The 15500-nt window shown below is 39.9% G+C and overlaps 1 protein-coding gene across 3 annotated transcripts in view; it reads right to left on the reverse strand.

Moving 5' to 3' along the window:
- Positions 1 to 5116: 5116 nt before the first annotated feature.
- The window catches only part of galcb (galactosylceramidase b), a 75169-nt gene continuing 64785 nt past the window's right edge, over positions 5117 to 15500 (reverse strand). For all 3 annotated transcript variants that reach the window (XM_060828557.1, XM_060828558.1, XM_060828559.1), the window contains 3 exons: positions 11752 to 11915; positions 6930 to 7006; positions 5117 to 5864 (listed from right to left, as the gene is read on the reverse strand). In XM_060828557.1, coding sequence (XP_060684540.1) covers positions 5721 to 5864; positions 6930 to 7006; positions 11752 to 11915 — 385 coding nt within the window. In that variant the 3' untranslated portion in view covers positions 5117 to 5720. The remainder of the gene's footprint in view (positions 5865 to 6929; positions 7007 to 11751; positions 11916 to 15500) is intronic.

Raw genomic sequence — 15500 nt, forward strand, 5'->3', positions numbered from 1 at the left:
AAATACGCCCACAAATCCAGCTTTGCTGTCCTCATGGTTACTGTTTTATTCCAAATCCCCTTTGGTTATTTCCTTCACTTCACGATCCTCAATTCTTCCTGCCTTTCTCTTTCCATCTTCGGAGCTTCGAGATGGTGAGTGGCCAAAGACTGGACACTGCTTTTGTGCAATTCTTGTGTAAATGGGGCCTTTTGTTGTACCTTTCCCACCATGCTCCTCCAAAAATTTCATGACTCCTCAATTTGCAAAATTGCGTGTAGTGTCCAGGGACTTGTAGGCTAGGTGGATTAGCCATGGGAAACGCAGGATTACAGGCATAGGCTGGGGGGGGGTGTGTGTCTGGTTGGGACACTTTTCGGAGGGTCGGTGTAGACTCAATGTGCCAAAAGGCTGCTTCTGTGTGGTAGGGATTCTATGAATTTCATTTCACAACTCCTTTTTAATACCAACCTTCTTGCCAGTTTCTGTTTTTTTTTTACTATTTTTACTTTATTGCTTTGAAATACATTCTACATCCCATTCTTCCCTTTTTTGCCTTACTTACTCATATTATTAATTATTCTCTGTGTACAGCAGTTTTTGGATGGAGAGTGTCTCTTCAAAGTTTGGCTGTTCTGAAGATACATGATTTTGTTCTCTATATATGAACAATAGTAACAGATTTACACTAAATGTGTTAGTTGATTTCTTGTGGTGTTGTACACAAAGTGAAACTTAAGATGAAGCAGCAAGAGTATCTAGGATAATTTGGTCAGTTGTGCACATGTCATTTAGTCCCCATTATGAAACATTCTATGCATAGTATAAAAAATAAATACAAATAAGTCAAACCACACAAGGGCCAGGCAATTACCATTTTCAACAAAACCGAATCTAACCATTGTCCCTCCACATTCAATGACATTACCCACTATCAATGTTCTGGGGGCTGACCATAGACCAGAATCTGGATTATTATAAAAATATTGTGGCCAGAGGCTAGGAATACTGCAATGACTCTCCAATGCCCATGCATTGTAGGTACTCTTACCTGGATAGGTGCAGCTCCAACAACACTGAAGCAGGGCACCAGCTAGACAAAGCAGCCCATTTAAATTGGCACCACAAGCATCCACTCCCTCCACCATCTTTGTTCAATTGCAGCAGTGTGAACCATTTATAGGGTGGCACTGCGGAAATGCACCAAGGCTTCTTAGAACATAAGAACATAGAACAATACAGCGCAGAACAGGCCCTTCGGCCCTCGATGTTGTGCTGACCTGTGAACTATTCTAACTTCATCCCCCTACACTATCCCATCATCATCTATGAGCTTATCCAAGGATTGCTTAAATTTCCCTTCGGTGGCTGAGTTAACTACATTGGCAGGTACGGCATTCCACACTCTTACCACTCTCTGAGTAAAGAACCTGCCTCTGACATCTGATATAAATATATCACCCCTCAATTTGTAGTTATGCCCCCTTGTACAAGATGACATCATCATCCCAGGAAAAAGACTTTCACTGTCTACCTTATCTAATCCTCTGATCATCTTGTATGTCTCTATCAAATCCCCTCTGGGTCTTCTTCTTTCCAATGAGAACAGACCCAAGTCTCTCAACCTTTCCTCATAAGAGCTTCCCTCCACACCAAGCAACATCCTGGTAAGTCTCCTCTGCACCTTTTCCAATACTTCCACATCCTTCCTGTAATGGGACAACCAGAACTGTACACATTATTCCAAATGTGGCTGCACTAGTGTTTTGTATAGTTGCAGCATGATATGGTGGCTCCGGAACTTAGTCCCTCTACCAATGAAACCTGACACACCGTATGCCTTCTTAACAGCACTATCAACCTGGGTAGCAACTTTCAGGGATCTGTGTAAATGGACTCCAAGATCCCTCTGCACATCCACACTACCAATAATCTCTCCAGTACTCTGCCTTCCTATTATTCTTCCCAGAGTGAATCACCTCACATTTAGCTGCAGTGAACTCCATTTGCCACCTCTCAGCCCAATTCTGCAGTTTATCCAAGTCACCCTGCAACCTGTAACATTCCTCCACACTGTCCTTTACTCTACCGAATTTAGTGTCATCTGCAAATTTACTGACCCATCCAACTATGCCTGCATTTATAAAAATGACAAAAAGCAGTGGTCCCAAAACACATCCTTGTGGTACACCACTAGTAACCAGACTCCAGGAAGAATATTTTCCATCAACCACTACTTGTTACCTTCTTTCAGAAAGCCAGTTTCTAATCCAAACTGTTAAATCACACTCAATCCCATGCCTCTGCATTTTCTCCAACAGCCTACCATGTGGAACCTTATCAAAGGCTTTACTGAAGTCCATGTACACAATGTCAACTGCCCTACCCTCATCTACATGCTTGGTCACCTTCTCATAAAACCTCAAGGCAAACCTTCCAAGTGGAATGACAAGGGTAGCAGTACATAGAAACAGTAACAATTGCAAGTTTTTCTCTAAGCCAGTCACCATCCTTATTCAGAAATATATCACTGTTCCTTCACTTTATAGGTCCACATCGTGTAACTCCACCCTTAATGGCATTGTGTGGTGTACCTAGCTGAGCTGAGCTGTAGCAATTCACCATTACAAGGGCAATCAGAAATGGGCAATAAATATTGCCCCACACAGAAAATGTCACATTGCATTTGAAGTACTAATTTGGTTTCTCTCTCCATCACTACTTTCAGATGGGAGTTTCTCAAGCATTCACTGCATTTATTAAAATTTCCAGCATTTGCAGTATTGATTTTATTCCTGCATGGTGAAATTGCTTTTGTATAAATGGTTTGCTTATTCTGCTCCCAACTTTATCCAGTTCTCTTCACCTAACTGATCATTGAACATAGTTAACCTCATCCACTTCTGTGGAAGCTACACAAAGAGGAGTAGGGTATTCAGCTATTGAGCTTGCTCCACCAATGAGTAAAATCATGGCTGATTTGACTGTGGTCTTAACTCCACTTACTAGTCTGCGTCCCCATAACCCTATACTTCCTGTCAATCAAAATCCAACTTGGTCTTGAAAACATTTAATTATTCAGACTTTAAATTCTTCCGGAAGAGAATTCCCAAGATCAACCACGCCCTTAGAAAAACAATTTCTCATCCCAGCTTTAAACAGGCCTCTAACTTCAAAACTGCATCCCCTAATTCTGACCTCTACCACAATGGAAACACCCTCTCAAATCCATCTTGTCATGCCCCTTTGCATTTTATATAAGTAAACACTCATTTTTCTAACTCCAATGAGTACAGTCCCAAACTGCTCAACCTTTATTTATAGAACATAGAACATAACAGCGCAGTGCAGACCCTTCGGCCCTCGATGTTGCGCTGACCTGTCATACCAATCTGAAACCCATCTAATCTACACTATTCCATGTACGTCCATATGCTTGTCCAATGACGACTTAAATGTACTTAAAGTTGGCAAATCTACTACCGTTGCAGGCAAAACTTCCATACCCTTACTACTCTGAGTAAAGAAACTACCTCTGACATCTGTCCTATAAGTATCACCCCTCAATTTAAAGCTATGTGCCCTCATGCTCGCAGTCACCATTCTTGGAAAAAGGCTCTCCCTGTCCACCCTATCTAACCCTCTGATTATCTTAAATCTCTCTATTAAGTCACCTCTCAACCTTCTTTTCTCTAATGAAAACAGCCTTAAGTCCCTCAGCCTTTCCTTGTAAGACCTTCCCTCCATACCAGGCAACATCTAGTAAATCTCCTCTGCATCCTTTCCAAAGCTTCCACATCCTTCTTCTAATGCGGTGACCAGAACTGTACACAATACTCCAAGTGCGGCCGCACCAGAATTTTGTACAGCTGTAGCATAACCTCATGGTTCCGGAACTCGATCCCTCTATTAATAGAAGCTAAAATACTGTATGACGTCTTAACAACCCTGTCAACCTGGGTGGCAACTTTCAAGGGTCTGTATACCTGGACACTGAGATCTCTCTGCTCATCTACACTACCAAGAATCTTACCATTAAGCACAGTACTTTGCATTCCAGTTACTCCAACCAAAGTGAATCACCTCATACTTGTCCGCATTAAACTCCAGCCCAGGTCTGCAGCTTATCTATGTCTCTCTGTAACCTACAACATCCTTCGTCACTATCCACAACTCCACTGACCTTAGTGTCGTCTGCAAATTTACTAACCCACCCTTCTACGTCCTCATCCAGGTCGTTTATAATAATGACGAACAGCAGTGGACTAAACACTGACCCTTGCCGTACACTACTGGGAACTGGATTCCAGGATGAACATTTCCCATTAACTACCACCCTCTGTTTTCCACGATCCCATTCCTTCGCATTTCGTACAATAGCCTACTGTGGGGAACTTTATCAAACGCCTTGCTGAAATCCATATACACCACATCAACCGGTTTACTCTCATCTATCTGTTTGGTCACCTTCTCAAAGAACTCAATAAGGTTATTTCAGAAGCAAACGTTTTTGTCCCTGGCATCAGCTGAATCAAACTTGCGTGAATTGCTTCTAAAGAAATTATATCCTTGAAGTAGGGCTACCAATACAGTACACATTATTCCAGATGTGGTCTTACTCAGACCTTTGATCCCAAGACTGTCCACTGGACTTTAGAGATAGTACTGCTGCCCCTTCAGATTGATGCTAGCAACTTCTATCAGATTAGTCTGACTCTTTTGGTATGACAAGGCTGGACTGGGGAGAGCAGACCCATGCAAGAGGATATCATTACTGGGAAGAAAGACCAGTTTTGACAACAGCCAACACCAGACTTTGTCCATGCTATACACTTTAAAGGTTCATAGCAGTACACAAAATCACTCTCCAAATATTCAACACTTGTCAATTCCCAGACAATTTAAAGTTGAAGTGAGAATTTAAGCCTGGTTCTGCCAAGGTCAAGTCAGGTAATAACAGATAGCACACAAGTTAGGTCAAAGACACAAGGGTAATAAAATCGGAGTCAAATTATTTAGTGAGGATAAGTGCAGAACTCAAAATCTCCATCTCTGATATAGTGCAAACCTGTTGGACTTGACATACATTTTAACTAAAACCAACAACTACAGACAAAAAAAAGACACAGTGCAGGAGTTAGATGAAAATATTTTTATTGGTTAAAGGACAATCAGCTTTAAAAGTGCAACCAGAGGATCTGTCTTTAATATTGAGCATGAGTAGGCAATGCTTGCATTAGAAAAACAAAGTTAAAAATCCAGAAGGCCTTATTTAAAAATGAATTGAAAAGAAAGATTAAGATTTTAATATAAAAAACGTGAAGAAGTGAATTGCCAATTTCATCTACAAACTGGATAAAGTTGCTAGGAAATACCATTCATCCATCCATTCATTCATTCTGAAGTAATTCAATCTCAATACATACTTTGGCTGATATTTGCATAAAACATAGAATCATCTTTGGTTGAAATATACAGTTTCAAGTTGAATTCTATTAGTTACAACTGCACTTGCTCTGCATAACTTATCAGCATTGGTACAATATTGATATATTAAGCTTTTAATTCTGCATGTTTCAATGAAGGTGGGGTTTAACTAAATACTCAAATATCCTGTTAAATTTAGTTTACTCCCTCCAATATTTAACTGTAAAATAGCAAAAGAACACACTGCACATTATTCATTACAAATGCAATCTTAACATAAATTTTAAGATCTGTAGAGATGGATTCATAGATGGTTAACTAGCCTGAATGTAAAAATTATCAAACTGAGCCAGTTCAAATGCAAGTGTTCCAATAGCTGCCCAGCCATTCTGTGGTTGAAATATACGAACGTTCTTCCATAGAGGATAGCCATTCAACAGTCCGAATGCTAAATTGTCCTAAGGGAAAATGAAATCAAAAGGTAAATGCTGCCTTAAGAGTTTCACTCAAAGTAACCTGTGTTCTTAAATAAATTAGACAAAATTATAATATTTGATTTAAGTTCAGAATTGCTCAAATATTGAAATTTAGAAACAATAATAAATTTATTTCTGGCAGAACAGCTCAAGATTTCTCAATGTTCATATCCCATTTTCATTGGGATATTATGGCAGCATCTTCAAAATTGTTCAGCAACAGTAAATACTAAACAGCTCCAGAATAGAAGATGGTTTAAAATTTTGCTCAACCATTTTAGCCAGGAAGGAACAGGGAAAGGATTTTTCAAATAGTATGCTGTTAAGTTGGAATCAGCAATTACTTAATCCTGAAGAAACGTTTCAGGATGTACCAATAGGTGAAAAGTAAGTCATATTAAAAACATACACTTCTTGATCTTCTCTCTCCTTCTGGATGGATAAAGGAGTAGGAACGGTTTAAAGGGATGCAGTCAAAATGCTGGCAAATGGGACTAGATTAAATATCTTTTTGGCATGGACGAGTTGGACCAAAGGATCTGTTTTCATAATCTACATCTCGGCGACTTTTCAAAATTTATGAATCTCCCAATATTGTATACAGGATTCAATCAACTAAAACAATATTATGCATCATCGCAATGAAACTGAGCAAAATCTGCAAGGTCAAACAATTTGCTTAATGATTATTAAAGTGTCTACTCAGGAATGTCAGGCTTTAATGCTCTTCATTTAAAATATAACTTCTGGTATTAAATTCTATTGCTTTAGTTTATAAACAGTGCAGCAGTGAAAGTGGCTTTAAGAATGTAAAATCTAGAATTTAACATTGCTTAGCAATGGTAAATTGTTGGAATGTTAATCATCGGTGGCTTTAAGAAAACCTTTTAGAATTGGAAAACTAAAAAACGTAATTCAGCTCATTAATCAATCCACAGAAACACCCCAAGTTTAATTTTCATTTGAAAGACATTTAAAATACAGAATTCTATATCATGTCAAAGTTTAGGAAGCAGTAAAACAATTTAAACACTATACTGTACTGACCTGAATGCTCAGAGTGAGGGTATGCCATTTTCCTGCACGTGTACCTGACTTGCCTGAAGCCAACACAATTTTACCACCTTCAAAATAGAAAAAAAAAGTTTGTTAACTGCAGCACAAATGCAGCAATGGCTCAACAGCAGTGCCGTGTTTTAGAACTACTTGGAGACAAACATCAGTTTTCAAAAGAAAAAGTAATGTTCACAGAAAAGGGATGCAGGTCATTTGAATAAAATGGGTGGAATGCCATTTTCTCTTCACTGAAGGTCAATAACAAAATGGCATGTTTTAGAGGAGTCAGCAATACTCAAGAGTGACAAAGTTTCAGTAAATGACAAATATTCGTTCAACAATCATTAAGACAAAATTTATAAGAAACAGAAACAGGAGACCACCATTTGGCCCTCGAGGCTGCTCCGCCATGCGATAGGATCATGGCTGATTTGACATTTCAGGTCCATTTTCCTGTCCTTTCTGTAACCCTCGATTCCTCTATTTATCAAGAATCTATTTCAGCTTTAAACATATCTCAAATCCACATGCCTGTATCTTAAAATATCAAGGACTTTGAATCTTTTACAGTCAGAATTTCTCTAAGATGCAAGACCCCTAATTCTAGATTCTCTCATCCTTTCGATATTTTGCGTGTCAATACTGCTGCGGATGTCGCAAACCGGAACCAATATCCTTGGGGGAGTTTTTGCTACTGCTGTTGGGGAGGTTTTAAACTAATGTGCCAGTGGGCTGAGAACCAGAAGAGAAAACAAGTGGGCAGTGAGGTGAAGACTGGAGACTGTAAGAATCATGAAGATAGCATTAGTAAAGGGAAGTGTAGGCAGATAGCAGAACTGGTGGCCTGAAATGCATCTACTTTAATGCAAGGAGTACAGTGTGTAAGGCAGATGAACTAGGAGCTTGGATTGGTGCCTGGGAGTATAATGTTATTGCAATCACAGAGACTTGGTTGAAGGAAGGGCATGATGATAGGCAACTAAATGTTCCAGGATACAGACACTTCAGACAGGACAGGGAGGGAAGTTAAGGAGGTGTGTGTGTGTTGGGGGGGGGGGGGGGTGTGTGGTGGAGTTGCATTGCTGGTCAGGGATGATATCACGGCTATGCTAAAGGAGGACACACTATGGAGGTCGTGAGAAATGAGGCATTATGGGTGGAGCTGAGAAATAAGAAGGGTGCACATACATTGTTGGGGCTGTATTACAGGCCTCCCAACAGTGAGCGTGAGGTAGAAGAACAAATAGGTAAACAGATTATGGAAAGATGTAGAGACAATATGGTAGTGGTGATGGGAGACATTAATTTTACCAACATTGACTGGGACACACTTAGCGTCAGAGGTCTGGATTGGGTAGAATTTGTAAGGAGCATCCCGGAGAGTTTTCTAGAGCAGTATGTCAATAGTCCGACGAGGGAAGGGGTCATATTGGACCTGGTACTGTGGAACAAGCCAGGACAGGCGGTAGAAGTTGCAGTGGGGGACTTCTTTGGGGATTGTGACGACAATTCTGTAAGTTTTAGAATACTCGTAGATAAAGATGAGTGTGGTCCTAAGGGAAGAGTACTAAACTGGGCCAAGGCCAATTATATCAAAATTAGGCAGGAGCTTGGAAATGTGGATTGGACACAGCTATCTGAAGGGAAGTCCACATTTGAAATGTGAGCGGCTTTCAAAAATAGGTTAAAGATAGTGCAGGATAGGCATGTCCCGTTGAAGGCAAAGGATAGGAAGGGCAATATTCGTGAACAGTGGATGACAGGAGAAATTGTACGACTAGCCAAGAGGAAAAGGGAAGCGTATATTAGGTCTAGGCAGCAAAGAACAGAACAGGCCCTGGACGAATATCGGAAGAGTAGGGCAAGTCTTAAATGAGGAATCCATCGGGCAGAATTAAGGAGAATCCCAAAGCATTTTATTCTTATATAAGAAGCAAGCAGGTAACTAGAGAAAGGATTGCTCCACTAAAGGATAGTGAAGGAAGGCTGTGTGTCGAACCTGAGAGAATGGGTGAGATTCTGAATGACTACTTTGCATCAGTGTCCACTGAGGAGAGGACCACAAATCTTGAGATTAGAGATGGAAGTTAGATTACTCTGGATCATGTTGGCATAAGTAGGGAAGATGTGTTGGGTAGTCTAGAGGTTAAGGTGGACAAATCCCTAGGACTGGATGGGATCTATCCCAGGTTGCTGAGGGAAGCGAGAGAGGAAATAACTGGGTCCCTGACAGACATCGTTGTGGCATCCTTAAATACAGGTGAGGTGCCGGAGGACTGGAAAGTTGCTCATGTTGTCCCCCTGTACAAGAAGGGCAGTAGGGATATTCTGGGTAACTACAGACCAGTGAGCCTTGATGTTGGTGGTGGGAAAGTTGCTGGAGAGGGTACTGAGGAATAGGATCTATTTACATTTAGAAAAGAATGGGCTTATCAGTGATAGGCAACATGGTTTTTGTGACAGAGATTGTGCCTTACCAACCTAATAGAGTTCTTTGAGGAAGTGACCAAATTGATAGATGAAGGAAGGGTTGTTCATGTCATACACATGGACTTTAGTAAGGTGTTTGATAAGGTTCCCCATGGTAGACTAATGGAGAAAGTGAAGTCACATAGTGTGCAGGGTGTTCTAGCTAGGTGGATAAAGAACGGGTTGAGCAACACAAGACAGAGTAGTGGTTGAAGGGAATGTCTTGAAATGGAGAAAGGTGACCAGTGGTATTCCACAGGGGTCAATGTTGGGGCCACTGCTGTAATATACATAAATGATCTGGAAGAGGGCACTGTTGGTATGATCAGCAAGTTTGCAGATGACATGAAGATTCTGGAGTAGCAGAAAGCATATGGGACTGTCAAAGAATATAGGAAGATATAGATAGACTGGAGAGTTGGGTGGAAAAGTGGCAGATGGATTTCAATTCAGACAAATGTGAGGTGATGCATTTAGCAAGACGAATTCTAGAGTGAACTATACAATGAATGGAAGAGCTTTGGGAAAAGATGATGGGCAGAGAGATCTGGGAGTGCAGGTCCATTGTACTCTGAAGATTACTGCACAGGTGGATAGAGTGGTCCACAAGGCATATAGTATGCCTGCCTTCATTGGAGACGGGGTGTTGAGTATAAGAGCTGGCAAGTCATGTTAAAATTGTACAGGACTTTGGTTCGGCCGCATTTGGAATAATGTGTACAGTTCTGGTCACCACTTTATCAAAAGGATGTGGACACTTTGGAGAAGGTGCAGAGAAAGTTTACGAGGATGTTGCCTGGTATGGAAGGTGCTAGCTATGAAGAGAGGTTGAGTAGGTTAGGATTATTTTCATTAGATAAAAGGAGATTGAGGGGGGACCTGATTGAGGTTTGCAAAATCATGAAGGGTATAGACAGGGTGGAGAGAGACAAGCTTTTACCCAGGGTGAAGGATTCCATAATGAAAGGTGAGAGGTGGAACGCTTTCAAGGTGAGAGGTGGAAAGTTTAAGGGGGTTACACGCAGCAAGTACTTCACAGAGGGTGGTGGGCATCTGGAACGTGTTGCCAGCAGAGGTGGTAGAGGTAGGCACGGTAGATTCATTTAAGATGCGTCTGGACAGATACATGAGTAGGTGGGGAACAGAGGGGTACAGATGCTTAGGAAATGACCGATAGGTTTAGATAGTACATTTGGATCGGCTCTGGTTTGGAGGGCCAAAGGGCCTGTTCCTGGGCTGTAAATTTTCTTCGTTCTTTGTTCAGCAAAGACAGTAGGGTGATGAATAATGATGTAACCTTGAAATCTTGCAAACTGATCCAAATTCATTGCTCCTTTATGATGTTCTTACACATAATGACCCTTCAGCAGCATTTTTGACAGCCTGTTATGAGTGACCAGTTTTCACACTAACAGGAGATTTACACATTCGTTGAGATGCTAATAGAAAAAGAATTGACTCAATACCTTGATACATTTTATTGCTGAAAAGTCAGGTACTTAAGATTGCAATTATGATCAGATAATTATGTCAATAATATAGAATTTGATTATTGTAGTAGAGTTCGTTTCATGTTCCACACAATTCTCATTATAATGCAAATCATTTTTACTTCAAATTTATTGAGGAAGTGGATACAGATGCCATTGGTTCATGCATGAATGAATTATTCCACCCCTATCAGGATCACTTGCGAAAGATTCCAGCATTCATAATGATCCCTGGATCAGGCAAGTTGAGACACAAATTCAGACCACTGATCAGTTGATGAATCCAATACTGAATTTAGTAATTATCATTAACTAACAGTAAAATGGCTTCAGGCTTTAGAGAAAGACACCTTCAAAGCATGAGAAAAATAAAACACACCCTGAAGTCAAGATTCAATGGGAACAGTGGTCTCAAAAATAAATAAAAGACAAGGTAAACAGAAGTGAACAATGCAAGCATTAAATTACAGAAAAACTAACTGACATTTACAATATCAACAAGCTGTCTTTGTTTCAGGTATGCTACCAGGCCTGCTTTGCATGGTTAGCATTTTCAGAGTTGTGCTTTTGAAAATTGTTTTGGAGACTGCAACTGGTGATGAGAGAAAACGTCAGCAAAGATAGCCATCGATTAGTGTTCCAAAATGCAACAACAAACGGAGTTTTAAACAAATTACATTCTTTCCCCGCTACTACAGGGAAATATTCAGAGTAGAACATTGTCATCCTTATGGATTATGGAGATTTATTTATTAATGAAATCTGTGTGAACATATACACAATTTTTTTGATGGGGTAATGAGTAAATTAAGTTCTTGTTATTATGACATTTGGTAAAGTTGAAAAGGACTTACGGAGGTCATTTGTGACTTTGTAATTCCCATCTGCAAAGATCCAATAGAATAAGCCTTCAGCATGTCGAACAACTTCACCTCCTTTGTTTACCCTTCCAGCAATAAATACACCTCCAGTGTTGGCAGTCTCAATGAGTACATCACAAGTTATATTCACGTTTCTCCTAGAAAAAAAAGTGCATAAGCAGCATGTCAACTAAAATAAACAAGATCAGTAATTGCCACAGCCCTGCACTTGGCAAAAAAAAACTACACCTGTTAAGGCTACATCATGGGCACAACCTATTAGATTGAGTAAATGTCTCGGTATTTTCAAGCCATTGATATAATTTTGACATTGCTTCAATGAGCTACATCTTAGTATATCCTGTGCTCTTAGCAATAGCCAGTAACAGAATATGGTTTTAAAAGTATTATGAACAAAAAGCTGTACATTAAGCGATAGTTCATTGTGATTATTTATTAGATGCCTTCTAGTTACGCACAAAGCAAACATGGTTAAAATTGGCAACTACTTGCTATTTCTGCAGGCTGCAGAGAATACATCACTGAGCTGGACTTCTATGTATAAAAGGACTGTTTAGGAAGATGCTTGTTGAGCAAACTATTAGTGTAACTTTGTTCTATCATTTTCCCTGATGAACGACAAAATGTTAGAGCGAAAGAGATGAAAGGCAATGTTCATCAACCTGTGCTTGCAGGAAATTAAGTTCCTGAAATAGATTACTGGGTCAGGTCAATTCAAGCATTCCTGGAAGCATATAGAATTTAAACAAGGCTCCTTGGACAGCAGTTTCCATATACTCTCCCACTGCCATCTAGAAGAACAGTAGCAGCAGATGGATGGAAACATTCCCAATTGCAAGTTCCTCTCTAAGCTCCCCACTCTCTTAACTTCGACCACAAGTGGCAGGAACAGATATAGGCCATTTGGCCTGTCAGACTGCTGAGAACCCTCAATTCCACTTTCCAGTCCTTTCTCAAAACCTTCAATTCCCGTACTGATTGAAAATCTGTCTGTCTCAGCCTTGAATATTCTTAATGACCCAGCCATGACAGGCATCTGCAGTAAAGAATTTCACTTATTCGCTACTGTCTGAGAGAAAAAAAAATCCTCCTGATCTTTGTCTTAAATCGGTTACCACTTATTCTGAGGTTATGCCCTCTGCTCGCAGTCCCTCCCACCATGGGAAACAGCTTCACAACGTCTACTGTGTCAAGTGCTTCAAGAATCGTATGTGTTTCAAAATGGTCTTCTTCCATTTTTCTAAACTCCAATGCATACACAGTTCACTCAATCCTCCATAAGAAAACCTCTCCATGCTTGGGATCAATCTATTGAGATCTCTATGGAGTGCCTCCCAAGGCAGCATATCATTCTTTAGATATGGGTACCAAAATTGTTCACCGTATTCTAGGTGTGTTCTGACTAGCACCTTGTATAGATTAGCATGATGCCCCTTTGAAATAAAGGCCAACATTCCATTTGCCCTCCACTCCCATGATCCACTGAACTTGGATGCTTTTTGTGATTTATGTATAGGGGTCCTCAAATTCCACTGTGCTGCTTTGTATTTTTTTCCTCCACTTAAATAATATTCAGTTACAGTTCTCCCAAAGTGTATAAACTCTTATTTTCCCACATTATATTTATATTGTCAGGTTTTTGTCCATTTATTTAAGCTATCTATAGCCCCCTGTGATGTCTAATCCGCAGCTTGCATCCCCACCTGTTTTTGCATCATCCACAGACTTGGCACATTCACTCCTCTCATCTAAAATCATTAAGTTGTAAATAATTGTGGTCCTGGCATTGGTCTTAGTAGCACTCCATTAGATATAGTTTGCCGTCCTGGAAATGTGACCCCCCCCACATCCCCACCTTAGCCAATCCTCTAACCATGCTAAAATACAAACATCTTGGGCTCTCCAACTTATCATGTAGCCTTTTGTTATACTTAATAGAAGGCATTTTGGAAATCCAGATGCTTCTCATCAACTTGTTGAATATTGGCGAACCTTAAAAACAGATGTTTCTATACTATACTATTACTATACTATATAGCATGAGATTTCATTTAACAGTGATTAGTGCAGTTCTTAACTTTCAAAGATTCTAGCATACAAAATAAAGGGGAGAATTATGAAAAAAAAAGGTCATGATGCCCAAGGTTAGTATCAACAATTCATCTGGCATCAAGCATACCCTATCAAACTGCCACTTTTGAAATTAAGCTTGGAAAGAATGGCAAACCAGCCCTCAGGTAAGGGCAGGCAAGTGGACGACGATCATCTGATGTCATGACTGGCTGCCCCATGGCCATTGGTCAAAAGCATTCAGACAACTGATCGACAGAGAAAATAACCTGCCCCTAGAAAGATGATACATCGAGGAGTATCGGGCTCAGAGAAAGAAGTACTCAGGATAGGAGAGACTAGAGTAAGCCTGCAGGGACTAAGCCAATTTCACGTTGGAGTAACTATGCTGGGGCCAAAGTAGTTAGAGAAGCCACGTCTGTGCTAAAAAAAAGCACGCAGGGGGCCAAGAAATTAAGAAGCCAGATTCCAATCTGGACTAACCACGTCATAGCTTGGTCAAATCCACACTAGGACCAAGAACACAGTAGACTCAGGGCAGAGGGGAGTTTCTCCCAGATAGCTGTGTTTGTCAAGTAGACCTTACCAGGCAGATGGAAGACAAGTCAAAAGGAGAGAGGAGGAAGACCCAGGCAAGAGCTCCCTAACACCTCAAAGTGCAGGATCCTGCCACCAACAAAAAGAAATATTCCTCAACAACATCTTGTTTGTCCTCAGGTATCAGTCAACCATCTGCATTGCCACAAATGTATGGTTTCTTTAACTAATGCATCATGTCTAACTACTTCTTAACAAACTCAATAAATTAACAGAAAAATTGCAATAAATTGTTTTCTGCCTAATTGTGGTCACACACCACCGAAATCCACAAACTGGTTGCCCTGCATCTATCTTGCTTGTTACGTTTTAATTCTTTGCAATTAATCCCAGAAATCAAATAACGTAATCCAGTGTTGCAGGAGGCAAACCTTTGAGAAGGCAAAAAGTATTAATGGCATAAAAAATATTCTATTCCGCCGTATCCCAGCCCTAAAGTGTCACTTGCTTTGCATGCTACATAAATAAAACAAGTTCTTCTCTTCTGCCCATTGTAACTTATATTTAAAGACATTAATTTTTGGTATACTTTTGGTTTGACATTCAACACAATTTGTCTAGCGTACTGCAAATTGTAGCATTTATTTTTATCATCAAACTAACTAGCGTAACTCAATTTTACTACATTTACTTAAATGAAATTTATCTGACAGATTATATCCTCAATTCACAATGCTCATGATATATCATGGATGACGTTTTATAACTTGATGAAAAAAGTGTGGCTGTCATCTGCAACAAAAACTGAAAATAGCCAGATAAGGAAATTATCTTTCATGTTGACAGAAGTTATTGTGTCACTAGAATATAAATTTGGACCTACAAATGTTCAGAAATTCAGTTTCCCCACTCAAGCTTAACTTTTCATGCTCATCCCTTTTTTTCTCTTTCCTTATTGATCTTTATTCCATGCTAATCCATTTTCTCTTCAGCAAACAGTCCTGAAACTTTCTCTGATAAATCTAAAAAATCCCTTTTAAAAATGGGCTCTTAACAGCACTTTAAAAAACCCCACCAAATCAAAGATAATACTATCAAGGCAATAAGTTCTTCTT

This window comes from Hemiscyllium ocellatum, chromosome 8, assembly GCF_020745735.1.
Source record: "Hemiscyllium ocellatum isolate sHemOce1 chromosome 8, sHemOce1.pat.X.cur, whole genome shotgun sequence".
NCBI classification, from domain to species: domain Eukaryota; kingdom Metazoa; phylum Chordata; class Chondrichthyes; order Orectolobiformes; family Hemiscylliidae; genus Hemiscyllium; species Hemiscyllium ocellatum.